The 27,498-nt window shown below is 51.1% G+C and overlaps 9 protein-coding genes across 9 annotated transcripts; 4 read left to right on the forward strand and 5 right to left on the reverse strand.

Annotated features, from left to right (window-relative positions):
* Nucleotides 1-14: 14 nt before the first annotated feature.
* ASPSYDRAFT_146572 (actin-related protein 2/3 complex subunit 5 family protein) lies at nt 15-705 on the forward strand (the record flags this gene model as incomplete). The annotated part of the gene is made up of 2 exons (XM_040841636.1): nt 15-373; nt 483-705. 2 exons carry the CDS (start codon nt 15-17, stop codon nt 703-705), a joined length of 582 nt encoding a protein of 193 aa, XP_040704925.1.
* A 108-nt stretch (nt 706-813) lies between these two features.
* On the reverse strand, nt 814-1,977 carry ASPSYDRAFT_87673 (uncharacterized protein; the record flags this gene model as incomplete). Its single annotated transcript, XM_040851881.1, has 2 exons — nt 814-1,698; nt 1,759-1,977. 2 exons carry the CDS (start codon nt 1,975-1,977, stop codon nt 814-816), a joined length of 1,104 nt encoding a protein of 367 aa, XP_040704926.1.
* A 298-nt stretch (nt 1,978-2,275) lies between these two features.
* On the forward strand, nt 2,276-4,265 carry ASPSYDRAFT_56505 (putative dynactin Arp1 p62 subunit RO2; the record flags this gene model as incomplete). Its single annotated transcript, XM_040849225.1, has 2 exons — nt 2,276-2,616; nt 2,663-4,265. The coding sequence occupies 2 exons, from the start codon at nt 2,276-2,278 to the stop codon at nt 4,263-4,265; spliced, it is 1,944 nt and encodes a 647-aa protein (XP_040704927.1).
* A 208-nt stretch (nt 4,266-4,473) lies between these two features.
* On the reverse strand, nt 4,474-5,819 carry ASPSYDRAFT_42994 (40S ribosomal protein eS7). The gene is made up of 3 exons (XM_040846576.1): nt 5,584-5,819; nt 5,244-5,326; nt 4,474-5,102 (listed from the first exon to the last, which is right to left on the reverse strand). The coding sequence occupies exons 1-3, from the start codon at nt 5,737-5,739 to the stop codon at nt 4,733-4,735; spliced, it is 609 nt and encodes a 202-aa protein (XP_040704928.1). The 5' UTR covers nt 5,740-5,819; the 3' UTR covers nt 4,474-4,732.
* A 399-nt stretch (nt 5,820-6,218) lies between these two features.
* Nucleotides 6,219-7,205, reverse strand: ASPSYDRAFT_56507 (Rab family GTPase; the record flags this gene model as incomplete). The annotated part of the gene is made up of 3 exons (XM_040849226.1): nt 6,219-6,850; nt 6,943-7,006; nt 7,122-7,205. 3 exons carry the CDS (start codon nt 7,203-7,205, stop codon nt 6,219-6,221), a joined length of 780 nt encoding a protein of 259 aa, XP_040704929.1.
* A 10,878-nt stretch (nt 7,206-18,083) lies between these two features.
* ASPSYDRAFT_56508 (putative acetate kinase) lies at nt 18,084-19,920 on the reverse strand (the record flags this gene model as incomplete). The annotated part of the gene is made up of 6 exons (XM_040849227.1): nt 18,084-18,140; nt 18,202-18,582; nt 18,683-18,755; nt 18,888-18,950; nt 19,153-19,467; nt 19,541-19,920. 6 exons carry the CDS (start codon nt 19,918-19,920, stop codon nt 18,084-18,086), a joined length of 1,269 nt encoding a protein of 422 aa, XP_040704930.1.
* A 422-nt stretch (nt 19,921-20,342) lies between these two features.
* On the forward strand, nt 20,343-23,142 carry ASPSYDRAFT_147244 (putative phosphoketolase; the record flags this gene model as incomplete). The annotated part of the gene is made up of 7 exons (XM_040841697.1): nt 20,343-20,505; nt 20,701-20,935; nt 20,991-21,143; nt 21,201-21,510; nt 21,561-22,178; nt 22,232-23,057; nt 23,105-23,142. 7 exons carry the CDS (start codon nt 20,343-20,345, stop codon nt 23,140-23,142), a joined length of 2,343 nt encoding a protein of 780 aa, XP_040704931.1.
* Nucleotides 23,143-24,763: 1,621 nt separating this feature from the next.
* Nucleotides 24,764-25,849, forward strand: ASPSYDRAFT_147004 (RTA1 domain-containing protein; the record flags this gene model as incomplete). The annotated part of the gene is made up of 3 exons (XM_040841673.1): nt 24,764-25,010; nt 25,079-25,171; nt 25,236-25,849. 3 exons carry the CDS (start codon nt 24,764-24,766, stop codon nt 25,847-25,849), a joined length of 954 nt encoding a protein of 317 aa, XP_040704932.1.
* Nucleotides 25,850-26,361: 512 nt separating this feature from the next.
* On the reverse strand, nt 26,362-27,471 carry ASPSYDRAFT_87680 (uncharacterized protein; the record flags this gene model as incomplete). The annotated part of the gene is made up of 2 exons (XM_040851882.1): nt 26,362-27,107; nt 27,174-27,471. The coding sequence occupies 2 exons, from the start codon at nt 27,469-27,471 to the stop codon at nt 26,362-26,364; spliced, it is 1,044 nt and encodes a 347-aa protein (XP_040704933.1).
* Nucleotides 27,472-27,498: the final 27 nt, after the last annotated feature.

Consider the following 27,498-nt stretch of genomic DNA (forward strand, 5'->3'; position numbering starts at 1 on the left):
GGTTCGAAGCCAAAATGTCCGCCATAAACTACCGCACCATAAACATCGACGCCCTCGACCCGGACTCCCCCCAGAACTTCCCCCTGGAATCGCTCCTTCCCGGTACGCTCCCCGCGCCCTCAAACTCCGGCGGCGCTGCACAAAACGCCCAGCAAGTCCGGCAGCTGCTGCGCTCGGGCGACCCCGCGGCGGCGCTGATCCATGTCCTCGACACCGCTCCGCTGGGTGGCGACGACAGCGCAAAGCAGGTGAATTTGGCTACGGTGATCGATGTGCTGCAGGGGATTAGACAGAGTGATATGGGCCGCGTGCTGGCTGGAGTGCTGGAGGGGCCTGGCGGTATCGAGAGGGGAGATTGCTTGATGAAGTATTTGTATGTCTCCCGCCTCCATCCCCTTTTCTTCGAACTTACCAATGAAACGGTTATCCTGTTTTGAGACTTTGGAATTTGGTTTACTGACGGTTTGGTCCGGTTGCTACAGGTATAAGGGTATGGCCGCCGGGGGACCGGGTAGCGGCGCACAGAGTCCGCGGAAGTCGGTCTCGCCGCAGAGCACGGGGTTTTCGCAGATCCAGGCGAGGAATCTAGGTGAAGGTGGCGGTGGACAGCAAATGAGTGTGCTTTTGAACTGGCATGAGAAGCTGGTTGAGTTGACGGGGACGGGATCGATTGTGCGTGTCATGACGGACCGGAGGACTGTCTAATCTCTCGACCACGCGCTGTTTTGTGTTTTTCCGCTGCCTTACAATTCTGCTGTCTATTTTGCTTGTTTTGTTTCTTGTGATATTGTACAGGAGCTACAGGGTTCTGGATTATGGCCTGAAATCACCACCACCCAAAATATCCTTGAGATTCATATCCCCACTGCCCCTCGCCAACGGCTTGGCCTGTCCCTCTCCTTCCTTCCACCCAATCATATAAATCAACCGGAAAGTCGCAGGAATTCCGCGGCTCCCCTCTTCCATATGCAGCTCGCGATAGATCGCCTCGTTAGCCAACAGAACATCTCTTGACATCGGGCCTTGCTCCCGCTGTACAATCGCATTATTCTCCCCCATCGCTTGCAAGTCTGCCATCAAGGCAAATGTATCTGGGTACTCCACCACAATGTCCTCCACATCAACAGTAAGCATCTTAAACCCCGCCTTCGTCAGTAACCCGCCCACATCTCGTACATCTGCAAGCGGGGAGACATGTGGCGAGACACCGCCCCTCCGCTCAAGATCGGCAAGCTGCAATGAAGTCCGCAATTCAAAGAGCGTATCACCGCCGAACATCGTAGCGATGAACGGGCAGTCGGGTTTCAGGACCGAATTTACTTGGGCGAGGAGGGACGGGAGGTCGTTTATCCAGTGCATTGAGAGCGAGGAAAGGACGGCGTCAAAAGTTTCGGGCTCGTAGGGGAGGGTTTCAAGGTCTGGGATTACTTTGCGCGTAATAGGGAGGAGCTTGTTGAAGGGGAGATCAGCATCGCGGTTAAGTAGGGCCGGGGAGGTGTCGATGCAGGTGAGGTTGTTTATTCGGTCTGCGAGCGTTGTTGTGTCTCCTCCTGATGAGATTGTTGCGCCCTCTGGGGTTATGGTTGGTGCTGCGTCTGGTGAGGCGTCTAGGTTTGGAATTGGGGTAGTTAGAGCGCGCGCAATGTTGCAGCTGTTTGAGCCGAGGTCGAGAACATTCGGGAAAGTTCGTTTGATATCCTATTCATTCTGTCAGTTCTCTTGGTGTAGTGTAGATGAAATCGATGCTGCAGGGCGTACCAGAAGACGTTCACATAGCCGCATGGCGACCTCATCCTTTAGGTAGTCGACCTTTCGGCTTTCTTCGACATTCTGCGCTGCGCGGTCTTTTTGGAGGTGTTTGGTCTTGCGGTTGAAGATTTCTAGCACTGGATTGCCGGGGGTTTGGTTGGCATACGTGCGTCGCGAGGACGTCCATGAGGACCGGAATACGGGGCGGAGGTGGCGGAGGGATTGCATATTGATGAGAAACAGTGCATAAACCGCAAGTGATCAAGATGATTTAGGACAACTCTTTGGCCAGGCACTGGGTGGTTAGATGGCCATGTTGGAGCAGCCTGGGTTGTGACGTCGGGGAAGGAAATAATCTTCCGTCGATAAGAACCTCCAGCTTAGTTTTCCAGCAAACATACGCCGCCTCCACGTCAACAACGCAAGAGATAGCCTCACCCCCGTGATTGGGCAGCGTTGGCTGGTGCAGGTAAATATCAGCCTTTTTCAATTGCTCTACAATATTTATTAACCTCAATCCAGCATCATGTCGCGCCCTTTCCCCTATACGTACATCTCCTGCCCGTGTGCGGAAACCCCCGTGCCCGACCCGTCCAGGAAACGGAGATCAAGAGAATCGCCGACGAAAGCCAGTCCTCAAAAGCCACGCCCGGAGCCCCAATTTGATGAGGAGGAGGATGAACAAACCTTCGATCCGCGGGATCCACGGTCAAACTTCTCGTTATACCCGCCGGAGGAGCTCCTCTACTGCGAGGACTGCCACCAGATCAAGTGCTCGCGATGCATCACGGAGGAGATATTGTGCTGGTATTGCCCAAGCTGTTTGTTTGAAACCCCGAGCAGCCTGGTTCGACACGAGGGAAATCGGTACGTCTATCCAACTCTGCTTCGAGCGTTGAGACTGACTTGTTAGATGTGGACGGAATTGCTTCAATTGCCCGAGCTGTACCGCGCCGCTCGCTGTTACGGCGCTAAAAGATGGTTCGTCAGGAGACCAGGCAGGACCCTGGGTATTGTCCTGTAACTATTGCATGTGGACAACGTTGGATATTGGGATTAAGTTCGACAAGCCGACCAATATCCGCGCCCAGCTGACAAAAATGACCACTGAGCCCTCCACAACGGCAGCTTCTCGAACGCGGGGTTCCAGAGCCTTTAGCGATCTCAAATCGCCATTGTCAATGTACTCGTCTGTCGATGACCAGATCCCGCCTGTCGGAGAGAGCAAACCGGGCGAGGAACTACCTACAGACGCCAGCACTCATACCCCGCGCACTCGTGATGCCCAGTTCGCTGCTCTTAAGGCCTTCTACAAGGACCAGATATCATCCACAACCACCTCTGGCGTTGATCCTGGAGATTTTGCCGGTCAATTCTCTTCGCCAAATACCCTTCAACGCATCATGTCAATCTACACACAATCTCGCTTATCGTCACTCTATGGCAACTCCAACAAGAAGTCTCGGGCTAGGCCACCCGTGATGAGGGAGGCCCTGACAGAAAGCGAAGGCCTCTCCATACCCGCACCAGATTCTGAAACGACCATCATAAAACGGATGGCCTCCGACGACTGCGGCTGGGAGGGCCTCGCCTCAATCGAACAACGCGCCTCCCAGTCTCCCAGCGCCCGTTTCGTCGAAGATCTCCTCCCTCTCCCCACTCTGCTTCGCACGAAACGCTCCAAACGTTGCAAATCGTGCAAGCATATTCTCGTCAAGCCTGAATTCAAGCCGCAGTCTGTTCGATACCGTATCAAACTCATTGCTATCAGCTACATCCCACTACCGACATTACGACCTCTAGTGCTCCCCCCTACATCCTCACAACCACAACCCCAACAACAGCCTAATCTCGACGCTCTTACCCCTCAAAAGCCCATTCAGCTCTTACTCACGTTGAAAAACCACATGTTCGACCCTATCCGTATCACCCTCGCCACGCCGTCTGTTACACCAGGCCGTGTCGCGTCCAAGGTCACAATTCTTTGTCCTCAATTCGATATAGGTGCCAATAAGGACGCTTGGAGCGAAGCACTCGAAACAGCCTCTACCTCGTCCCGCACGTCAAACTATGAAAAGGTTGCTGAGGCGGGGAAGGTATGGGAAAAGGGCAGAAACTGGACGACGGTTGTGCTGGAGGTTGTACCGGGAAGTCTACCAGGCAAGAAAATCTCAACAACAATGCCCTCTGCATCTCTCGCCGGTAGTCGTAACAATGACAGTAGCGATAACGATGATGATGATGGTGATGATGACAGCGACGACAATGGAACCGGAGGAGGGCTGTCTGGGAATCTCGATTGGAGCGGCCAGGGGGCAGACCCCTCTCAGCAGATTCAACCCGATGAGGATGTTCTTGAAATTCCGGTCTTCGTGCGCATGGAATGGAATTCGGATAGTCAGGTTGAGTCAGAGGAAGGAGGGAAGGATTCGTTGGGTGCCGTTGGAGCCGGAGGTGTGAAAAGGGAATTGGCTTATTGGATGGTTTTGGGGGTTGGGAGGATTGTATCTTCATAGATACAATCCAGATGCAGGGATGAATACCGTGATGTAATTAGACAGCGGTGGTGGAAGTCTTGTTTGTATCTTGATATCATATACCCTATCTATAATTTGTTGCGGCATAGTTCGACTCTACTATATACTGCAATAGTACTGTGATCAATACGTACCCATTCTCATCTACAATTACAATCCTAAAGGAAGATTGAAATGAAATTTGGGTAATTTTTTATCTTTCAACCACGCCGAACAAAAGAGAACAGCCCGGGCCAAAACAGATCATGAGTGTAATTATCACATCACATTTCTTCTTTCCCCATCCTTCCAGCTTCCCACGCGCCGAGTGTAAGAAAGGAGCAGAAGAACACAATGCATGAGCGAGACTAATCTATCCTTAAGTCCCTCATAATTCCCTACTCAACTCCATTTTCACTCAACACGTCCCATCATGCAGCTAAACACACAAAGGGGAATGAGAAAGCTTAGAATTCACTAGCGGCAGCACCCTGAGGAAACTCGAAAACAACTGCACGACCGGTCAAGCGACGGTAGACCTCGCCGTAGGCGTCGAGGCGGTGGTCAACGCCGCCGCGCTCCTTCTCGTCGAGGATGATCTTGAGCGTCTTGCTGCCGTCCTCCTTGGTGCGGGTACGCTTGCCGACGATCTCAACGGGGTAGACAAGGTCGTCAAGGATGGCGTCGTGGACGGCCGTCAGGGTGCGGGAACGGGGGCGCTTCTGCTTCTGGTTGGTGCGGGAGTTGGCGGAGCGCTTGGGCTTAGGAAGGATGCGGCGCTGAGCAACGAAGAGGACGTGGCGGTCGGAGAATTTCTTCTCAAGCTCACGGGTCAGGCTATGCGTTGTTAGTCTGATTCTTGTTTTGTGGACCTTTTGTGTATGTGTGTGTAGTTGTGGTGTTCAATGGATGGCGGGCTAGAATGGGTTGGTGCAGACTGGGGTTGTTATAATGTGTTTTTAGGAAATGGAGGCATACCGCTGCTGGATCTTGTGGAAGCTCTGGAGGAGAGGAACGGGGACGAAGACAATGACAGCCTTCTTGCCGTGGCCGACTTCGACCTATTTTTGACAGATGTTAGAAACCCATATGCAAAACTTTTGGAACCAACTATAAACTTCAAAATCAAATATCTCTAGAGACCATTGCAAAAGAACAATGACTCCATTCCTCTCCCAATTGATCGATGTCGATATGCTTTTTGGACCACCACTTATTTTTTTTTCTTCCACTTTGATATCTCCTCATCATTCGCACTCAAATTCCCACAAAAGACATCCGCAAAATCCAAACCCGACCGAAATAAAAATCCGCTTACCTCACGAGCAGACACGAACTGAAGAGGCCGGAGAGTAGCCTTCAGGTCCTGTGTGTTGCTCTCCAAGTCGTAAAGAGCACCCGCGATCGCGGTCTCCAGCTCGGAGGGGTTCTGCCTCGACGGCGAGTTGAGGGCGATCTTGTTGATGGCAGCCATTTTGGAAGGGAGTGTAGTGCAGACGGGGAGATCTGACTGTGCTGCTGCTGGGGGTGCTGCCCTTTGAATGTGGTTGCTGGCGGGTTGGTCGACGGAGAGCAATTCAAATTGCGACTTGTGAGGGCGGAGTTTGGCTGCTGTGGGATCGGAGGCTCGGCCTCGCTTAGCTGGGGTCTGTCCATTTTGGGTTAGTGTATCATGTGACCAACGGCGCCCTCTATACAAACCGGAACCATCACATCTGATCCATATTCTTAGCGCATAGAATATTGATCATTTGCAGTTAAATGTTGTAACGAATGTCTATGTACGCATATATCGATACATTGCTACTAATAGCTAGGTCGCTGAGACAGCACAGGAAAAGTTAGAACGCCACGATAGGACACAAAACACGGAGATCACTCTGTAAACCGGGCGAACTGAACAGACACGGTATCTGTAAGAGAAAAAAAAAGAGATGAATTAAGAACACAATATTAACAAGCACATCCTTCCTTCGCCGTCGCAGCACCGCGATCCCCCAGATTCACTCTTGAGTCTTCGCCTGATCGGCCGCCACCTCCAAGAGTGGTCTGCCCGGTGCCAGCGCCACCACTTCGTCCACTCTTCAAGCTGCTCTCTGGAATGGCGTTGGCAATCGCAGTGAAGACGTCTACCACATTCAACCCTGTCTTCGCACTAGTCTCGAAGAACAAGAGACTCTCCTCTTCCGCATATGTGCTGGCTTCCCGCGTAGAGACCTTACGAGCATCTCCAGGTGTATTATCCTCCTGGTCTTCTTGGTTCTCACCGGCCTCCTCATCACCCTCCGCAGGCGATTCGCGTTCGGTGTCAGCCTGTGTCTCGCCGCCGTCATTCGTTAAATCCAGCTTGTTGCCTACCAAGGCAATCACAATTCCAGGACTAGCTTGTCGCTGTAGCTCCGCCACCCAGTGCTTAGCCTTAGTCAGAGAGGAGGGTTTGGTGACATCGTAGACTACCAATGCTGCCTGAGCGTTACGGTAGTACATCGGGGCCAGTGAGGCAAAGCGCTCCTGACCAGCCGTATCCCAGATCTCAAACTTGATTGTTCGGGTCGGGAGAGAGCATTTCTGAGTCAGAAAGGCAGCTGATATGGTCAGCCTCACTGTAGCAGCTGTGATGGGGGGGGGGGAAACAGCAATCGTCATCGCCGTCTCGCGTGTTTCCTCGGTCGCTTACCTCCAATCGTGGGCTCCTTGTTCTCTTGAAAATCATTGTTCACGAATCGCAGCACCAGCGAGGACTATGAACAACAAATCGCCAAATTAGCCTTAGCCACCTTTGGTTACCCATGTACAACGAGGGAACCGCAACCCGAGAGCAGACACCACGCCAAATGGCGGGTAACAACAACATACCTTTCCTACAGCGGCTTCCCCCAAAAGTACCAGTTTGACGCTACTGCTCGGCTTCGGAGCATTTGCAGGTGATGATTCAGACATGGCTAAAGCGCCCGACGGGTAGACAGGCTATGAACGATCAGGTCGTCTTGCAGATGGCGCCGACAGCAATAGTCGATTTATCGATTGTAAAGACGGTGATTTTCAAACTGCAGGAAGCGTGCACAGAGCACTCGGAGGAGCCTAAGCACAGAAAAGAAAATAATAAAAAGTCAGAACGACTCAAAAGCAGACGGCCGGTGTTCGCTTTGGAGCAGGGGTTGTTTGACAGGCAGCAGACGAATGGAAAGATGCAAAGCGCACCCACCAGTACGGGAGAAAGAGCGGTGGACAGATAGATTGTCGTGCTCCGAATCTAGATGCCTTTCAACGTAGATCTAGGAAAGCTCGCAGAATTAGTGAGTTCTTAGACACCAGGTTTCGTCAGAGAGTCGGTCGATGCGATACATCGGCACCAGTCGCAACTCGCAACCGTCGTAATGAGGCGGAGACGGAGGCAGCTGATGACGCTAGACCGGTTCGGTGCTAGTGAGATCAGACAGTCACGGGAAGTCACGGGGTCGGGTCTTGATGTCTGCTCTGTATTGCGATGCTTGGGGTCAAACAACAAAGAAGCGCTGGCAATAAATAACGGTACCTTGTTTTCAGGATTTCGGGCCATTTTGTTTGCTCGCAGGCGATCAATTTTATTTATCAGATGCAGACTCATCCCACGGCTGCAGAACATAGCAAAAATTCAGTCTCCTATCTTGCGTGTAGTTCTCGGCCGGTTCTACGACGCCAACGCAACACAAGCGAACGGAGAACAGAAAAGTTTTGGGACGAGGAGCATTTGCGATGAACGAAGGATTGGAGTAAATCTTTAGGCGCCCGCTTTAACCTTTGACTAGACAGCCCAATGGAAATCATCGAGTATTGACACCCAATGTAGTCTAGTTTGATTGGGCGGATTTCAATCTGGCCAGCACTCAAGCGCCTTTGGGTACAAGTCACGACAGTGCGGGCTGCCCCATGCATTGACTGCATAGGCAAATGATTGTACATCTAAACGTGCATCGACACGCAGTCGGAGGAAATGACGTGCCAGAGAAACGACGGCGAGAGATCTTGAATAGGCCTGGAGGTTACATACTCAGGCTCGCACGGCGTGCGACTCTGCAGCCCTGATAGCTGCCCAAAAAAGAACCCCTTACACGACAGAATGTCAGGTCTTTGGCCAGGGCCGACGAGATACTACGAAGGCACTGTTAATTTCAATCAACGGTCTTGAACGAATCAAATGGACCTGATCTGTAAATCCCGGCTAACAATCAACACTGGAGCAAATATCATCGGCGCTGTCGTTCGCGTTGGAAGCCAACGCTGATATGTTTGGTCAAAAGGTCATTTTGACCTGTCGCCCAATACTTCTAAACCAAGAAAACTCACGGCTTGCCAACACCTGCTTTGCATTCTCAGGGAATCTCAAAATAGTGTACAGAAAGTGCGACAAAAGTACCACTCTTGCAAACAAAGGAATTCTAAACCAACCAATGAAAAATCAAACCTCAGCTCAAAAAAGAAAAAAGGAAAAAGATAAAAATCGGCCGCGAGGCCACAAATCTAATCTGTCTTGGTATCACGAGCCATGCATCCCAGAATTTCAAACCCATTCCTGTCTATCCCAAACGCCAGTACAAAAGGAAAAAGATGGTAAAACCCCAAATGTCAAAATCCAGAAAGCATCGCAGCACTTTTGGTGTCAAACTGATCATGGCCTCAGCTAGTTCGTGTCGGTGTGAAGGTATTAAACGTGGTAATAAAAATGGTAGAAAACGGCTCGAAATATCGGTCGAAGACTAAATAAAAGGTCACGGTCGTGTCGATCGAGGGTAGAACGTAGATTCTCCACTTGGAGAAAGAAATGGCGGTATTAAAGGAATCTATTGAAGTCCGAAACGAATAGCGGCCGACGATGAGCGAGATAGTGTTACAAGGGACTGCAAGGCAAGGTTAGCGATGAAACGAATGTACCTCCGCTACCAAAGCGGCGAGGGCCACTTACAAAAAATAAAAGATCGACTTCATAATAGCCACGTCAAACTCCAGAGGCCAAGGCGCCATTGAACGAATCCACAAACCATTTTTGGCAGGAAAATGGGAAAAGGGGAAAAAAGCGAAAAAAGAACAATCACTATAGCATGTGGTTGGCACATGCTGCGGAAGCTCGAGCCTTTATTTCGGTGGTGGTGGAGGAGCGCCGGGCTTCTTGACTCCCGTTGTGTCGTAGGCCCCCCGTCCCATGTTGCAAGCTGAAAGATCTCGGAGAATCATGTTGCGTTCTGCGCGCACAGCCATAGTCAGCCTAAGTCGATTTCCGATTGATAGGAAACAGTCAGGGGTTTGTGGAGGGATGCGCCGTGTTTAAATACCACGGAGCTGAACACAGGGGAATGACTCACGCTTTAAAATATTGACAGAATGTATCTCACTCAGCTTTAATAAATATTCCACAAAACGCAATTCAGCCGGTGGTTGTGGAATCGTCTGCGTTGGACAGCGGAGCGAATGGGCCGACTAGTAAGGTATCAAGATTCCAGGCAATGTTGCAGGTGAGATCCAACCCTTTAAACAGCCCACAACCCCAAATCTAAGGCAGGGTGACGCAGTGACGAAGCAGAACAAGCAGGTAGTAGGGCAGGAATGCGACGCTAAAGTACCGCAAGCTTCATAAAAGATAACAAGGAACGCCGCGGCGGGTAGAATCAGAGGACCAGTCCGTCTGAAATCGAGGGTTTTCTGATTTGTTGATTCCGCAGTGCTGGAAACGACGGTTGCTTGTAGATTGGTATTTCGAGCGGACGGCGGTTTCGTTGAGTATAGAAAGCGGCGAAGGGGGTACAAATATAGTATTTGCGGGAGATGCGATTTGCGGATGGGTCTAAACGCAGCAAGGAGGATGAAAGGGAGAGAGTGCCACGGAAGTGGTCCGGCTGGTCCGGCGAGAAGAAAACAACCCTGGAAAAGATAACAGGATTCAAGGGAGGAAGTCGGTCACGTAATTAGAGGGCCTGAGGACGAGAGGTATGGCCGAAGAGAGTTGTAGGAGGAGGGAGAAGGACAGGGCGAGGTTACGTCCGTTAAGGAATGGATGGTTGAGGAATTTCAAGAAGCCAGATGAGTAGAAGGGGGATCACAGCATTGATATATAACCAGGGTCTTCAAAGTCCGAAGTAATTTCACGAAAAATAAGGACCAGGGAAAAAAAGCAAGGCTTGAACTTACAAGTACAAAAAGACAGGGGAAAAAAATAAATACCAAAAGGGGAAAAATGGAATATTATTCGGAGCTCTAAGAATAATATATGAATCGTCATAAATATTACATGGAACAGAGCTAAAAAACCCCCAGTCAGATTCAATACAGGTAATAAAAATCCCAAAAAAAAATCCCCTCCGGAAAAAAAAAAAAAGGCCAAATAAATAATCAATCCTTGGAAGCTCTGCGGCTCTCCCGTCCCGGTGGTAAGGTACAGCGACGCGAAGCTGTGGGTTACCAGCGATCCATCGACTTTGGCTTGCCCCTTTCTTTCTTTGCCGTTCTTGGGGGGTTCTATCCCCCAACGCTCAGTGCTACGGGGTCCCATTCCTGCCACACCTCCCCCTTTGGGCAACCCTCGCTTGATTCTTTGTCTCATCGTATCATCGCGCTATCTCTCTTCACCATCGCAGTGGTCAGATCTCAGACTGAACGTTGGATTCGTTGGGGCCACCCCTGCCCGTCGTATTTCCGTCGGGGCTGTGACTATTTTTCAAAGCGCTCGTAAAAGAAGCTGAAAGAGTCAGGCTGTCCAAACCGTCTCTCGAGTGAGAAAACGGAAAGACTTAGGGTGACTTTGATTGCCTCCCAAAAATAAAACTGCGGATGAATAATACGGGAACTGGGGGGCCAATGTCCATGACGGCGTCAGGCCCCAGCCACCATCTTTCACAGTCAAACTTGAAACTGATCTGGAAAAAGAAGGAAATAAGGGAAGCAAATTAGAGTGGAGAACATGTAAATCAGAGCCAGGAACCGATTCTTCGGAGCAGGCGGACTGGTTTGATGCAGCAGAGAGGGCCGCGGATGGATCCGAATCCAGTCTCCGTCACCCACCAGACCCGCCAGGGTTTGTCTGGATCAGTGGATGTACGGAGTAATCTATTTCTCGCGTGGTGACGAGTGATGACTTCAGATGATCCAGAGGTCCCATACTCAGGGGCACTAGCAGGCTAGCAGTCTGAGACAGGCAGTAGCAGGTAGAGATCTCTCAGCACGCAAAGAGCCCTATATCGTGTCTTTCTTTCCTCGCCTTCCAACGAGATGTGCAAACGTCAATCATTTCTTCCCGAATTTTCAGAACTGGGCTTTCATTGGTGGACGCCATTGCAAATGAGCGCCAACCGCTGTCATTAATGCCAATGGTTGGATATTGAGGCCCGAGGTTCTCATAATGGCTCTGCGCTTGTGGCCCACGGGTTGAACAGGCAATACCCCGGCTCGGTTGGAGGGAGCGAATCGTATCATTTTTGAGCAGTCACCCTGGCTCAGCCTATAGTTGAAATCCAAGCGACCTCGCCCGGCCCTGCCGCCGAAGAGCTTCCATGAATGGCTTCCAGAATATGCCTCTTCCTGGAGATGTTCTGATATTACGGCTTTAACAGGATGTGCAACTGCAACGCTGTACATAGACTTGGCATCTTCCAACAGGCAGCGCCGTCCACGCAGTCACCAGTGTAAAAGGGCGGCAACGATATAACCAATCCAGGCGCTAGTCTGGCCTTCATGAGCCTGTCCATCGGAAATCGGTCCATCGGTCCATCCCCATGCTGCACTCGCGGGAGTTGGAGGATAGCGCCGCTCTGGTGTGGAAAATCATCGCCATTCGCCAGCCAGATCGCTTTCTTTCAACTTGATTCTTTCACGGGCGGGAAGTCGCAAACCTTGCTGGATTTCCTCAAAGTTGATTCATGACAGGCGGGTTTCTGTCAGTTTGCTCCGGACGGGTCTCTTGCCAGCTGTGGGCTGGTGTGTGTCCATCAGTAGAAAGTACGGATACAGGCCGAAAGAGAAACATCACAGATGCCCTGGCGTGATAAAGTTTCCTCTGCTTTCCCTGACTGTTTGCACATCGTTTTTTGGCTTTGTTTCCGGCGCTCGTTGCTCTTTCGCGCGACGGTCACGGGGGAAACCTGCCTGGCCAAAAGGGGCCTGGATAGTCGCCGTTAGTCATCGTCACATCGTCGATAGTGCGTGATTTGGGATGAAGGATATCCAGCAGCACCCACAGTTTCCCGCCTTCCCCCCGTCCCAAGTTACAAGTCCCGTAATCCGTACGCCCGTATCGACGCTGTACCACCATCGAATCTTCTTCGCCGATTCCATCATTCTAGCGTCTTTCCCAACCAGCTCTGTCCCCACAACGGACCCCAGCCCGCTGGCCGGCGTCCAGGGCTCCAGGCTGTTGGCTGGCAGGCCGCATTTCTGTTCGTCCCACAAATCCACTGCGTTCTGGAATCCTCTTTCCCTTCTGTCTCCCTCCGTGGGCTTGCTTGGGGTGCGCCGATGACATCCCAAATCGGCCATCAAAGCTCAACCCAGCTGCAAGGCTAGGTAGAGCTTCTTCTCTTGAGTAAAATTGGCTTACTCAGTGTAAATGACTAGGCGACCGGGAAAAGATCCCTTCTCCAGCTTCACTTCGCAGCGAGTGGATCACAGCCGGCGGAGAGAACGGCGTCTAAAACAACGACGAAGGATCAACTTCCTGGCTCGGTTGGATTTGATCCTAGCAAGAGCCACGCGGGTTGCGGGCCCGCGGTCCATCTTCGGCTCCTCCATCCAGGTTACGCCTGTCGGCGAGAAGCACATGTGTCTGGACTTTAGACTTTCTTTGGCTTTAATCCCTCGTGTCTGTTCGACTTCCACTCTTCTGGTGGCAAGAGTACGGGTCTCAGGTTTGACTCCGCGTAAGCCTGTTTCAGGTGCTGTTTGAATCCAGTGTCGCTGGTCAGGGTATCTCCCGGAGTTTTAATTCCGCAGGACCTGGTGAATGCACGGTTGATCCTCGGTGCTTGACGAAAATCTATCGGTGCTTTATCACGATTGCGAGTTTGCGACCGACTTCGACTGAGCCAAAACCACAATACGATTGCTGGCGTCCCAAGCGGGGCTCATGCGAGATTACCGTTAAATCGCGGCCCGATATTAAGTTGATGAGGAAGCCGTCAGCTTACCTTCCAGAAGCACATAGTGGGAAAGTTCTCTCAAGTGAGAAGTAGTGGCAATATTTAGGAACCCTCGGTCTCACTGGGTCACAATCACTGACATGGAGCCTCTTCCTCCAGGAATACTGGATACCGACGAACCGTCTGGCAGCGCAGTATAGGCTTTCGCACATCGGGTATGCAGTTGTTCCTGCATTGGCGCATGCATTAAGTGGGCCATGTGCAGGGAAAAAGTGCCTATTTAGGGGCCTTGAGAGGTCGATCATCGGCCCTCCTGCAGCCCAGCGGGTATCCAGCGAAGCCAGCTTCCAGAACGGTTCTGGAATCTCCAGGCCCAGGCGATTCCGTGAATTGATATCTGGACTGTCATGGTCCTCGGTCCTGGCTCTCTCCCATGGTTTACAATGCGGACCGTTGGACTACTTTGTGATCTCACCGTTCAGCTCCTTTCTGAAAGCCTAAAGATGCGACCACGCAGAACCAGACGTCGGAGGTTCACGGTTGACATTCTTGGAACGGATCCGGCTTCTCCACAGTTGATGAGCTTCCTTCAAAAGCACCAATCATTTCCAGCCCAAAACCTCATCGATGTGCCCTGTAATGGTTTGAAAACCACACCAGGACTGTTTTGAAGATAGCGTCGTTCCTGCGAGGGAATGGTTAATTCTACTAGCACTCCAGACCCAGCGGAGAACTATCCGGTTACCAATACAGCTAGAATCACACTAGAAACAAAGAACGACCATCCACGTCCAGGAAGTCGAACCGTTGGGCCCAATTTCTGGTGTTTTCATCAAGTGTTGGCAGGGAGACAATCCCGCGTTCCACTAACACCATTCCAGGACTAGCACCCTGCAGGGTGATCGCCTCCTTGTGCGCAAATGTCGATTGACCAGGAGATCTTCATCTCTGGGCCTCAATAATGATTAATGGTTGGTGTGAGTCCTGTGCTTTCCGAAAAAGCAAGGACGATCGCCCACGGGGTAACTTATCTCTTTCCCTTGATGAGAAAACGTATGGGAGAACCCCAACCAACACTTCCAATTCCAAAAAAGAACGTCGTAGTGACAACCTCAGAGGCAATATAATCTTTAAGAGCAAAGAATGGGCTTTCAGGGCAGAGACAAGCCAAAACCTCCTGGCACTCTCAGTCAGAACTAATAATTGCAGTTTACGGAGTATGTATCCAACAGAATTAACCTCCTGATTCAGTATCTTTCCCCCTTTTACGATAACTCGCTTGGCAGCAGCTGGTTTCGGCTGCATACATAAACTTCAAATCAAACTGTGTCTGAGATCCGAGAACAGACAAAGTAAACTGAGGGAGGGGAGTCACGGATCTCTACCCTGGGCTTCGAATCCTCGCATGGCAACAGGGGTTTTGTCAGTTCTGAGGAAATTCATGGACGAGCCCATCCAAGAGAGGCCTGAGCCACACATCTGATCCAGGCCTCAGGAACGGGCCCTGCTCGTACTACGGATGATGTGCCTAGGCGCATGTCTGATTTGCGTGCATGCAGGCTGCAGATTCCAAGCAGACCCGATCTACCGATCCGACCGGGGACCAAGCGGAGGCTGAAGGGTCTGATCGCCTTGTCGCAGTTGACGGGGGAATGCGAAGCTGCAAACGCCTTGCAGAATTATTGGGATGAGAGAGAGATATTCGATCAAAGCAAGGGGAGAGGTGGCTGAACTGTGATAGCTCCATCTCATCGGGGTGTTAATGTTAGTTCGTTCTGTGTGGAGGCGGGATTTATCACATTTTTTGACTGAATATATCACAATTACCAATAGGCACACAACCTCGGAAGATGTATTTGGGAAACATGCTAAAAAAGCACCTATCACAATAATGATGCATAGGAAAAGCCACTCCAGCCTCAGAGGCTTCCACTCCAGAAAAGAACTCTCACGGTCAAATCTCCGCTTCCGTGCGCCCTGTGGATTCGATGTAACCGGGTCCATGGGTAACTGCCGAACCATAAAGAACTTGTAGAACTTGGGAGCTTGTGAACCCCGTTCGCCGTCTACAGTCACTCACGACCGAGTGGATATGACATATTTTCAGTTGCCGGACTCGCTCCGTCCCGTTGATTACGGGCGAGCTGGACACCTCCGAACGGGTACAGATTTCAATGGACCTGGATTGAAATCCAATCCGCGCTGTCACGCCTCTTGTTTTTCTTTTCCCCCATTGCGTCCCATGTGATCTCGTGAAGAAAAAGGAAATATTCATCACGAGTGATGTATTTTTCTTCCGTTTATTTTCCGATGACGGTAATCTGTTCGGAGAAAGCAAACTGCTAGACCCTCCCACGCTCCCACGCTCGCGCCCGATATCCTACCACCTGTCAGACTTTTGGGTAATCCGATATAGCCGCACAATAGGCGATCTAAGATACCAAGTTGATAGATATATGTCAGTGATGGACGAGAGATCCTATAATGCCTCGGAGATCTCTTCCAGACTCCGCTGCGAAACTATATTTCCCCCGAATGATTGACCAACACTGTCTACAAGTCGGTTCGCGGGGGCCTTCATAATCAAGACATAATGTACCACTCAATACCCCGGCTCTGGAAGGTAAATACTTCGCGACCCATCTCAGAGTAGTATTCGTGCCGAGTCGAATCACCGGCTCGTAAATCAGAGGAACCCGAGACCGCAGGCCCCAAATTTCCAGCTGGTGTATCACCGGGATATTTCTGGAAGCCTCGTAAACCACGTCACATCAGCGGTGGCCAGCTCATTAGACATGGTCTGACAATAAGTTACGGGCGTCCGGCCAAAACTCCTTATCATTGGCATTCGCTATCCGCTCCAGAAACAACTCTGGCACTGGCAGGGCTTCGGTAAGCGCGTATACGAAGGAAATGTCTGTCTGACTCCGACTTTCCCGGGACGGCAAGCGCAAGAAAAAGCAAGAGCGACAGCTGAAACTATGACTGAAAGATTTGCGATGTCTTGGTGTCATGCAGGAAGGAACGATTGATTCGTGATCAATCAAAGGCTCAGGAGTCAGGACGCCCTGAAACTTGTGCACGTTCGACTCTGCCCACAGAAGGACAACCGCGTGTTGATCATATACTCTGTGTTGGCTGTCAGGCAACCTCGCCACGCGCTGAGGAGCCCACCGAGATATCAACTTTTCGTAACCCGGCGCTCGAAGTGCCTGAATCAGCCAGAATGAAGTGAAATGGAAATACGGCCGTTAATTCTTAGCACGTCCCATGAATCAGGTAACCCATGATAATCATGCATAGGGCCCCTGATCCTCCAAATCCTGCGGCAGTCCTGGTTTCTTTTCTTCTTCTTTTTCCCCTTCAGCCCGGCCCCTGACGCAGACGCGAAAATTACGCGGTCGATACATCACTGGCTTACCTCCTGCCAGAATCCTCACGTACCGTACTTTTGTCTAACGAGTACCTTGGTCACAACTTCACTCGCTTCGGCCCGCGTCCACTGAGTTGGGCGGAAATCCTCCGCGGAGCCGGAACCTCCTCCAGTCGTCCGAGGTTCACAGCTTCATATTGAGTTCATTTCCATTTCCCACATATACAGGGCAGACTCTTGCGTGTTTGGGTCGTTTCAGACATCCAATTTCTCTCTCTTTTCTTGTGTCTCAGTCCCAAATTCAAGTTGCGGCTTGCAAGGGAGGTCAGGTGTCGTCTTGTCTCTGCAGTCTCCAAACAGACAAAGAGGGTGCCCGCATCGGTGGCGCTGTGGCAAAATCCTGGTCCCCGTCCATTTGGTATCTGTGACAGGAGGGTACTTCATTCCTATCTCGGGCGGACTTCCGCGTACCTTACAGACGGGAGGTATGCATATCCGCCGATCATCTCCTGGACAGTGGCGGGGAGTGGGAACTGGAAAATCGACCGCGGGTCTGTGAACTGATGGCTGATCCAATCTGATTGTCAGGCGGTGTCCACTGTCCAGTCCTCCAGTTGGCAGTTCCACTGCGCAAGCTGCAGACTGCAGCCCGGAGCCCAGTCCAGATTCCAGCAGAACGGGTAGGATTTACTTGGCTGAGGAAATAGACACGGCTGGCCGTTCGCTCCTCCCCGTCTCGGGACTGGGAGTGGCCTTCATGGGATTTTGATACTTCCTCGTCCCTGCGTCCTACACCCCTACTTACCGCGTTTCCTACGACCCGGGCGAACGGACAGAGCGCTGCGCTATTTCCAGTTTGTTTGCTTAACCGCTTAATCGCCACGGGGGCGGTCTGGTCATTGGTAGACAGGTCATTCAGCAAAAGTACGTGGATGAGGAGCCCAGATGTTTGCTTCAATTTCACCTCTTTGTTGCCAGTATTGGTGGCGGCTGTCCGGCTCCTATTCCGTTTGAAGGATGAGGGTGGGAAATGGATAAATGCCAACTCGACATGTTCATGAGTTTCTTTGTTTTGAATAGACGTGTTTGCGGTTGAAGTTGTGCTTGTGTTTATGGCAGCGGGTGTTTGTTATATATTATGATGTGTTTGGGGTGTTGGAGATGCCGAGTGTGGGTACCCAAGTATGGTTCGCCGTCAATATATTGATGGCAATAATAATACGTATCTACTCCACCTTTTTGGTATCGATGCTGACAGCCTCCAGTTGCCGGGGTATCGTTTATTTATCGCAGAAGTTGATTGACGATTAACTCGTTAACTAACTTATCTCATGCCCTACATTATTACTCAGCTTGACCACCAAGACCTTGCGTCTGGGTGCAGCTATACGCCATCTCGAACTGTAAGGGTCAGTCAGCAACGTGCGTTAACTTCCAAAGGGCCAGCAGTAGTTGCACTCACTTGCTCATCAGTCTGGCAGATCAACACCCGCTTCGCATCCGGTTTCCCACGAGCGGTGATATCAACCACCGTCCCGTTCTCCCCCGGACCTTGTTCATTAGCCGCGGAGTCAATCGCGAATCCCAGACTGCGGCATTTCTCAGCAATGGTTTTCCTCAACAGCGCACTCTTCTCTCCGATCCCTCCGGCGAAAACAAGTCCGTCGACCTGTCCGTCGAGCTTGACGTAGTAGTTCCCAACGAACCCCACGATGCGATCAACAAGAATGTCAAACGCAAGCTTATGCTCCTCGCTCGGCGGGGTCTCAACGCCTATTTGCGAAAAGTCCGTCGTGCCCGTGAGGGCCTTCCATCCGGATTTCTTGTTCAGGATCTCCTCTGCCTGTTATGTAGGTAGGATTGTTTTCGCCACATTAGCACCACTGCAATCCGGCATGCCCCGCATCTATATCCACTGCAAGTCGAGTAAGGTGCTTACTTACAGTGCTGATATGCATCTCCTTGGTACTCGCAGGGCTGAGCTTCCCCGCCTCACTAGTATAGTGGAACACGAGCCTGAAGAATCGCAAAAACCGGGAATTAGCCTTCTGACCCTAAGCAAGGGGGCGCACGGACAGGCAAAAAGCAAAACGGTCCTGGGCCCGGGGCCTAGATCAGTTCATCACTGTATCGGGATGGGGGACTCACGATGGGTCAATATCGCCGCTGCGAGTGGCGCCTGGTAATCCGGCTAGGGGTGTCAATCCCATCCTGGATTTGGGAAAGTTAGTCTTCTTTTCCCAGATCGAGACTGGTCGGCTTCCCTCCCCGGGGACTCGGGGATGCACAAAGCAAGGGATAGATGGGGATGCGGTGGGGGCTGGGGGGAGGACTGAGCCTCTGAGAACTGAGAGGGCGCGAGAGTTTTGAGATGGTATGGTATGCATGTATTTACGGAGGGGTGTGTGCGTACGAAGTATCAACCGATCGGCCATCCTTGATCGCGCATATCGAAGCGCCACTCCCTGCATGCAGGGCGATCAGATTGCTCTTTTCGACAGGTTTGTTCAGGAACCCAGCGACAGAGCGCAGGATGAACGAGTAGCTTATCCCGTGGAACCCGTACTTCCGCAGCTTATTCGATTTGGCGACTTTCTGGTCAATTGGGTATGTTTTCACGTAAGGGGGCAGGGTTTTGTGGAAGGTGGTGTCGAAGAACGTGATGCTTTGGACGCTGGGGAGCTCTTTTCTGCAAAGCCGGACGATCTCGAGCGCGGAGATGTTGTGCCTGTGCTGGGTTAGATTATGCTCTCTTGCAAAGCTTTACTTTTTTAAGGTAAGTAGGGATAAGGGAGGCATACAGAGGTGCCAGATCCTCTATCTTTTCAAGCTGGTGATACGTCTCCTCGGTAATTACAGTCGCAGACTCAAAGTCCCCGCCGTGCACAACACGGTGACAGATATACGCGAGATCATCGCTGCTGGCGACATCTGAGAGATCGGGGTCTGTAAAACAGCGCTTCAAGAGCAGTTTGAATGCAGCCTGTGGAGTGCTGAAATCCTCCTTCAGCTCTTCTTTGCGCTGCTTCTCGCCGACCGTATACTTCAATGTTGCTGGCGGCGCGGTGATTCCTGAGACCTGCGCATTTGCAATAGCCTTGGGGTTCTTCTCGTATGTGTAGAAAGTGATTTTGACGGACGAGGAGCCCGCGTTGACTGAGAGAATTGATTTGCCCGGCATTGTGAATGGCTAGTGTTAAGCTAGTCAGGAAGTCGGTAGGTCTAGTTCTCAATTGAGCATTGTAGTATGTTGTATGGGTGAGGGGCTGCGAAGGTCGTCGCAAAGTGGGCTGATTACATTATATTTGAACGACCTCATAACCACCTCTTTTTGCCCTTCCCAACATCCTGTTTCTGACGTTTTCCATTCTCTGTGTTTCCTTACTGCTTGGTGCTGGTGGTTGGCAGAGCTGTTGTAGTGAGTTCACTGTGACGTAGTGGTGGCCGAGCCGAGCTTACCGAATGCTCCATACAAGTATACTTGCTATCCACCACATCTCGCCAGGAGATAAAGGCACTTAACAGGGAGATTCTGAAGAAAATTTCTCTTTTCATTCGATTTGCACTCTTAGTTAACCTTTACCGACATCTTGCTTACTCACCATGCCTGGCGAGGTCATCGACCGACCGAACCCGGCGCCGAAGCCGTCGCATGTCCCTGATCTTGTTGACGAGCTGCTTGTTCCGGCCCAGAAGACGAATCTGGATCAGAGTGATTGCGATGCATTGTATAAGTATCGCCGGGCGGCGGCGTATATTGCTGCTGGTAAGGAAACAAATGGGTCTGTTAGTTAGCTGGAGGATCGCCGCTGATATAATACCTACAGCAATGATCTTTCTTCAGGATAATGTGTTGCTGAAACGGCAACTAAAGTCGGAAGATATCAAGCCTCGCCTTTTGGGTTAGTAGATATTGATCGTTGTGTATTTGCGTGTCATATATATATATTAACGCTCACAGGACACTGGGGAACGTGTCCGGGGTTAATTCTCGTTTACTCCCACCTTAACTTCATTATCAAGAAACAGAACCTCGACATGCTGTATGTTGTTGGTCCGGGGCATGGAGCGCCGGCGTTGCTGGCTTCGCTGTGGCTAGAAGGGTCCCTTGGGAAATTCTACCCGGAGTACACCAAGGATAAGGAAGGGCTTCATAACCTCATTTCGACCTTTAGTACCAGCGCCGGGTTGCCAAGGTTAGTTTATATATGGCGTCAACCACTTCTATAGCCGGGCTAATGCATTTGGAAGTCACATCAACGCTGAGACTCCTGGTGCGATTCACGAAGGAGGCGAGCTTGGGTATGCGCTGTCTGTCTCTTTTGGCGCAGTTATGGACAACCCCGACTTAATTGTCACTTGTGTGGTGGGAGACGGAGAAGCAGAGACTGGTCCCACGGCCACGTAAGTTTTACATGTGTGGATTTTGAGGAAACAGGCGCCTGTTACTAACTGGGCTAGATCATGGCATGCAATCAAGTACCTTGACCCCGCAGAATCAGGAGCGGTGCTTCCAATCCTGCACGTCAACGGTTTCAAGATCAGCGAGCGCACGATTTTCGGTTGTATGGACAACAGAGAGATCGTTTGCTTGTTTACAGGTTACGGATACCAAGTGCGCATTGTTGAAGACCTCAATGACATCGACAATGACCTCCACAGCTCTATGCTCTGGGCTGTTGAGGAAATCCGCAAGATCCAAAAGGCTGCGCGGTCCGGGAAGCCTATAATGAAACCTAGATGGCCTATTATCGTATTGCGGACGCCAAAGGTAAGTTATCTGGGGGGAACCATGATGATACTGCGGCTGATGTGTTTTAGGGTTGGTCTGGGCCGAAAGAACTGCACGGCCAGTTCATCGAGGGGTCGTTCCATTCCCACCAGGTTCCTCTTCCCAATGCCAAGAAGGACGACGAAGAACTCAAGGCTCTGCAGAAGTGGTTGTCTTCGTACAAGCCAGAGAATCTTTTCACGGATGATGGGGACGTTATTGACGAAATCAAATCCATCATTCCCACCGATGACAGGAAACTTGGAATGCGACCTGAGGCTTACAAGAGTTATGTAGCCCCAGATCTTCCAGACTGGAGACAGTTTTGCGTGACCAAAGGGGAACAATTCAGCGCGATGAAGGCGATTGGAAAGTTCATAGATCAGGTTTTTGTTCAGAACCCCCACCTTGTTCGGTTGTTCTCGCCGGATGAGCTGGAGAGTAATAAGTTGAGCGACGCTTTGCAACATACCGGGAGGAACTTCCAATGGGATGAATACTCTAATGCAAAGGGTGGACGGGTGATCGAGGTTCTGAGCGAGCACCTGTGTCAGGGCTTCATGCAAGGATACACGTTAACGGGCCGAGTGGGCATCTTCCCATCGTATGAGAGTTTCTTGGGCATCGTCCACACCATGATGGTTCAATATGCCAAATTCACAAAAATGGTAGGTCGTTTTCAAACCTACTTGGATGATCTAAAGGCTAATAGAGTCGTCAGGCCCGGGAAACAAAATGGCACCACGACGTAAGCAGCATCAACTATATTGAGACCAGCACCTGGGCCAGACAGGAGCACAATGGGTTTTCCCACCAAAACCCATCCTTCATCGGCGCCGTCCTCAACCTGAAGCCAAATGCTGCTCGCGTTTATTTGCCGCCAGATGCCAACACGTTTCTCACCACTCTGCATCACTGCTTGAAATCAAAGAATTACATCAACCTCATGGTGGGATCCAAACAGCCGACTCCAGTATATTTGAGTCCCGAGGAGGCGGAAAGTCATTGCAGAGCCGGTGCTTCGATCTTCAAGTTCTGCAGTACCGAGGACGGAATCCGCCCCGACGTGGTGCTTGTCGGGATCGGTGTCGAGCTGATGTTCGAGGTCATCTATGCGGCGGCAATCCTGCGACAACGTTGCCCTGAGCTCCGCGTTCGCGTTATCAACGTAACGGACCTGTTTATCCTCGAGAACGAAGGTCTCCACCCTCATGCTCTGAAGGACGAGGCATTCGACAACATGTTTACAGAGGATCGACCCATCCACTTCAACTTCCACGGGTATGCGGCCGAGCTCAAGAGTCTGCTCTTCGGTCGTCCTCGTATTCACCGTGCTACTATCAACGGGTACAATGAAGAGGGCAGCACCACTACTCCATTTGACATGATGCTTGTGAATGAGGTGTCCCGCTACCACGTAGCCAAAGCAGCAGTCGCCGGGGGGGCGAAGTGGAACGAGCGGGTGAAGGTGCGACAGCAAGAGCTTTGTTCTGAATTCGATCACGAAATCGCTGAGGCGCGCAAATACATCATTGCGAACCGCAAAGGTGAGTTGAAACCGGCTCTTTTTCAGGCCCCATGCTGACCTTCATAGACCGCGACGATGCGTACGATATGCCATCGTTCGACTAGACTAGGGATAACCCACCTTTTTCCGTTGCTCAAATTGTACATATCAGCGAATGTCATAGAAATAACAACCGTTTAGTGACACCGACACATAGGAGCTGGCGATAGCAGCGTTGCTTAAGTCTCCTGTACCGAGACCGTAAAGGATCAACGCTTTCGAGTAATAAGCAGTAGGAAACTGAAGCATTCAGGGGCTAAGCCTATCAAGAGGCTGGAACGTGCTGATATGACGGCCCTGTCAGGTCAGCCTTATTCTTTGCCCTCAGTTTCTCTTTCCACCTTGAATTGCGACTATCGCCAGGCCGAGTCCTGCGACCTGTGTATCCATGAGAACCATGATGCTTCTTCAGCGGCCAAGCCTGGGTTCTTTCCCTAGCTTCTTCGCCGACGGCCGCTGCCTCAGCCGTGTCTGAGATTTGTTTCGTAGAATGTGACTCCTCATGCCGAATTTTTGAGCTTCTGCCGTTGATCGCCAATTCGCTATCGGTATCCGTAGTGAAAAGTGGTGATACTAATATAGAGAGCCCCTCCAATTCTGCTCATTCTTGGACGGGGGATTTTGAGATGGATTTTGAGATGGATTTTGACGTAGTGAAGCTTGACGATATTGTCGGTCTCTTGTGAACTTCTGGGTGAATGCCGCTAATTATGAACAATCCCATGTGTTTGGTCAAATCTGCAGGCATTCTTTAACTGGCCATAGTCCCCGCGCCAATGGGGACAACGTGACGACCGACGAAGTTTCACGTTCAAACGTTTCTGGGGTCCTGAGCAGACAGCAATAATGCCCCCAACTTTGGATCTGGTTCAGACCAACTTTCAATCCTCCATCAGACACTAAACCGTTTACAGCCTCTGTGAAAACCGGGCAACACGACAGGCTCGGCCTCTTTTAAGGCATCATTTACTATCAATATTTTGGCCGCTGGGTCATGGAGGACGGTCCCCGGCTTCAATCTGGCTCGGGCCAACTTTGGCCAGCAGCTAAACCCTTTTCAAACGACCTTGCGACAATCCGACAACACTGTGGGCGCTTCCAAGACAGCAGCCCACCCAGGCATTGAACTGCCGAATGACACGCGGTCCGGCCGAGGCCAGGGCCAGCAGTCAAGCAATCACAGAGCCCTCTTTGCGGGCCTGCCCCCAGCAGCCGAAGCCTAGGCTGAACTGCTGGCGAACGGCGGGCATACAAATCTATCCGTCTCCGACTCGGTATTCACAGTGGAGGTGCAAGATTTTTTGCAGGCGCGGAAACCGGCACTAGCAGTAGCTCACGATCGGATTTCGCGTCATTGAACGTTTCAAGGCTGTCAGACCTCATGGCCAAGCCCATCGTCCTGCGCCTGAGTGAATGATACCTCAGCCCTTCTGAATTGTTTATTTTCGCCCTCTCTCTCGTTAAATAGTTTCCACCGGTTTCTCAGATCCCCAATACAGTCGTTCTTTTGCTATATCTCGATCTTCGGCCCCCAATTCTCTCTCGGTTTGAAACTCGACCAATATATAGTCTGTGTACCATAGTCGATCACCACCACCCTTAACTTTAACCCCCCCATCTCCTCCCCTCCTGGCTCGATAGTCTAAACGTCTTTTTATCCCAACCACGAGTACGGCCTTGAAGAAGATGGACGGCAAAACCCCCAATGGCATACCTCTTGTGAATGGCACTATTCCCTTTGAAGTTCGACAGCAGATGCGAACCGGCTGTTATGAGTATATCGAAGGATTTGGCACCCCGTACGGCTATCCGCCCTCGCTCGCAGCAGGAATTGTCTTTCTCGTCCTATTTGGCCTCACTATGGTCGGCCAGACGATACAGATGGCCTGGAAAAGGACCTGGTGGTGCTCCGTATTTGCCGTTGGAAGTCTCAGTAAGCAGCCCACTCCAAATATGTTACTATACAGTATAGAGTATCCGTTGATACGAGCCTCACAACAGCCGAAGTCATAGGCTGGGCTGGTCGTACCTGGTCTGCGAAATGTCCATACAACACCAACGCCTTTCTAATGCAGATTACCACCTTGATCATCGGTAAGATCGACCAACGGTTTCCTCTACCTCATGTCCCAAGTAAACTAGCTAATCCCACGACCAGCTCCCACCTTCTACACAGCAGGCGTTTACGTCCTCCTCGGCCGCTTCATCCAACTCCTAGGCCGCGACTCCTCAGTCTTAAGCCCGAGAGTCTACCTCTTCGTCTTCGTCACCTGCGACGTGATCTCCCTAGTCATCCAAGCCATCGGCGGCGGCATGGCCTCCGTCGCAGCAGCCCAGGAGAACGGCAACACCACCCCAGGCACGAACATCATGGTGGCAGGAATTATCTTCCAAATGGCCTCGATCACCGTCTTCGTCCTCTGCGGTGCCGACTTCGTCCGTCGGACCATCCGCAAAAACCTTCTCCAATCTCTCAAGGGCACCGTCGTGCCGCTGCTCGGCGCCATGATCTTCTCCGTCATCTGTATCTACGTCCGGAGCATCTATCGTACCATCGAGCTTCTCCAGGGCTGGTCCGGGTATCTCATCACAACAGAACGGTACTTCATTGCCCTCGACGGCGCAATGATGGTTCTTGCTGTCGCGATATTCAATTTCGTTCACCCTGGCTGGTTCCTCCCCGGTGCGAAGAGCGCTGTCCGTGGCAAGGTTGATGGCGACGCGGGGAGCTTCACGGAGCTTCGTTCCCCGCGTCAAACTCCCCGATCTTGATTTCTGGAATTAGATTTGTCTTGTCGTCTACGCTTCGCATTTCGTTTGTTTTTTTTTTTTTCGGACTTGGCGCTTTAATTAGGGATGCGGCTTTTGCTTGCTTGCTTGCTTGTGTGCGTCGTATATACCATTGGCCATTTTTTTTTTTTTTATTTTTTTTTTTACTTTTTCCTTCTTGGTTATAAAGATTAGAATTTGGAAGAAGATAGGTTGGTTTCTGCAATGGCGTATCTTAGTACATCACATGTGAACAGCCATGCTCATTAGACTGGAGAAAAGCTCATCACTGAATTATTGCTAGCACCTATGTTCGTATGCTCGATAAAGTGAGATAATACAATTCCGAAATAAAATGGGGATAAAACGAGATAAACTTGCCCACAAACTCCAGGCTTAATCCACTAATTAGGACGCTTTTCCTCCGCCCGAATTCGCCAGGCTAACGCGCAAAACCTAATCACAGAGGTGAAATTGAGAAGAGAGAAATAGAGAAGATAGAGTCGCCATTGCAATTAGAGCCCGTCAACAGCTTCAATCCAGAGATACACCGACCCCACGATGAAAGTACCCAACGTCCAAACGAACCCCCATGCCGAGGCGCCCTCAAAGCTAGCACCACGAATAGTCCCCGCAACTTGGATGAATGTGTTGATCATCGTAACTGCAGCGAGGACCACAGTTCGGGATGCAAGAACTCTAGTTCTCCGTGAAAGGGTGCCCCAGGTCTTTCGATAGATAGCGCAGACAAGGTACTCTCCATGCTTGGAGGCGGAGGACTCTGCTTTCTCTACATTGCCATCTTGAGATGCGGGCGTGCCAGTGGAGCTGACAAAAAGGAAATCCCTAGCTGCCCAGCCAGCCGGGAGAAGCGAAGCGAATAGCAAGGGCAAGCCGGCGGGGCCAGCGTGAACTTTCGAGATGCTAGGAAGCTTTTCGAAATGCACAACGAGCTTGGCGGGGAGCCATGTTTCATAGCTGAGATACAAAGTCACCGTGTAGATGGCTGTTGCAAGGACGGTAGTGTATATGGTGATCCCCCAATCTTGCAGGATGCTCCGGTTAGAGACGGCGGCAGGATGCGCGCGAGACAGGTTATGGACGAGACTGGGTTTGCGTAGCAAGACAAATGGTACGGAAGTAGAAAACAAGACGATTCCGAAAGACGCGAGGATTGTTGTTGGTCGCAGACCGTAGAACGATGCGAGGAGCATATAAGTTGGCAAGTTGGTCAGGAAGAAGAAGTCTAGAACGTCACGGCCTATAACCAAATCATTAGACCAGGACCTACCAATAATAAATCGATAGCTTGATATATGTAGCTCACCATCAAATCCCAATACCCAAGCCAGCCCAACCTCGACGGCCTTCCATGCCACCAAACCCCATACTTCCCACCATTCTTCGAGGTGCTTGCTGACAAAACGTAATTCGCCGAGGGTAACACGCGACGTGAAGGTAAATAGAGTCGAGCTGAGAGCTAAGCTACTGATAACCACCAGCAGAAGACGCGCGGGTAATGGAATGCGCTCGACCAATGTCTTTGGTGGGGGTTCTTTGGCAACGTCGGCGGAGGACTTTTGCGGACTCGAGGTCGCAACGACATCCTTCTTGCGGGGAGCCATCATTGCGCGATACTATGTGGGAAGATG

The sequence above is a fragment of the Aspergillus sydowii genome (genome assembly GCF_001890705.1).
Source record: "Aspergillus sydowii CBS 593.65 unplaced genomic scaffold ASPSYscaffold_3, whole genome shotgun sequence".
Taxonomy (NCBI): domain Eukaryota; kingdom Fungi; phylum Ascomycota; class Eurotiomycetes; order Eurotiales; family Aspergillaceae; genus Aspergillus; species Aspergillus sydowii.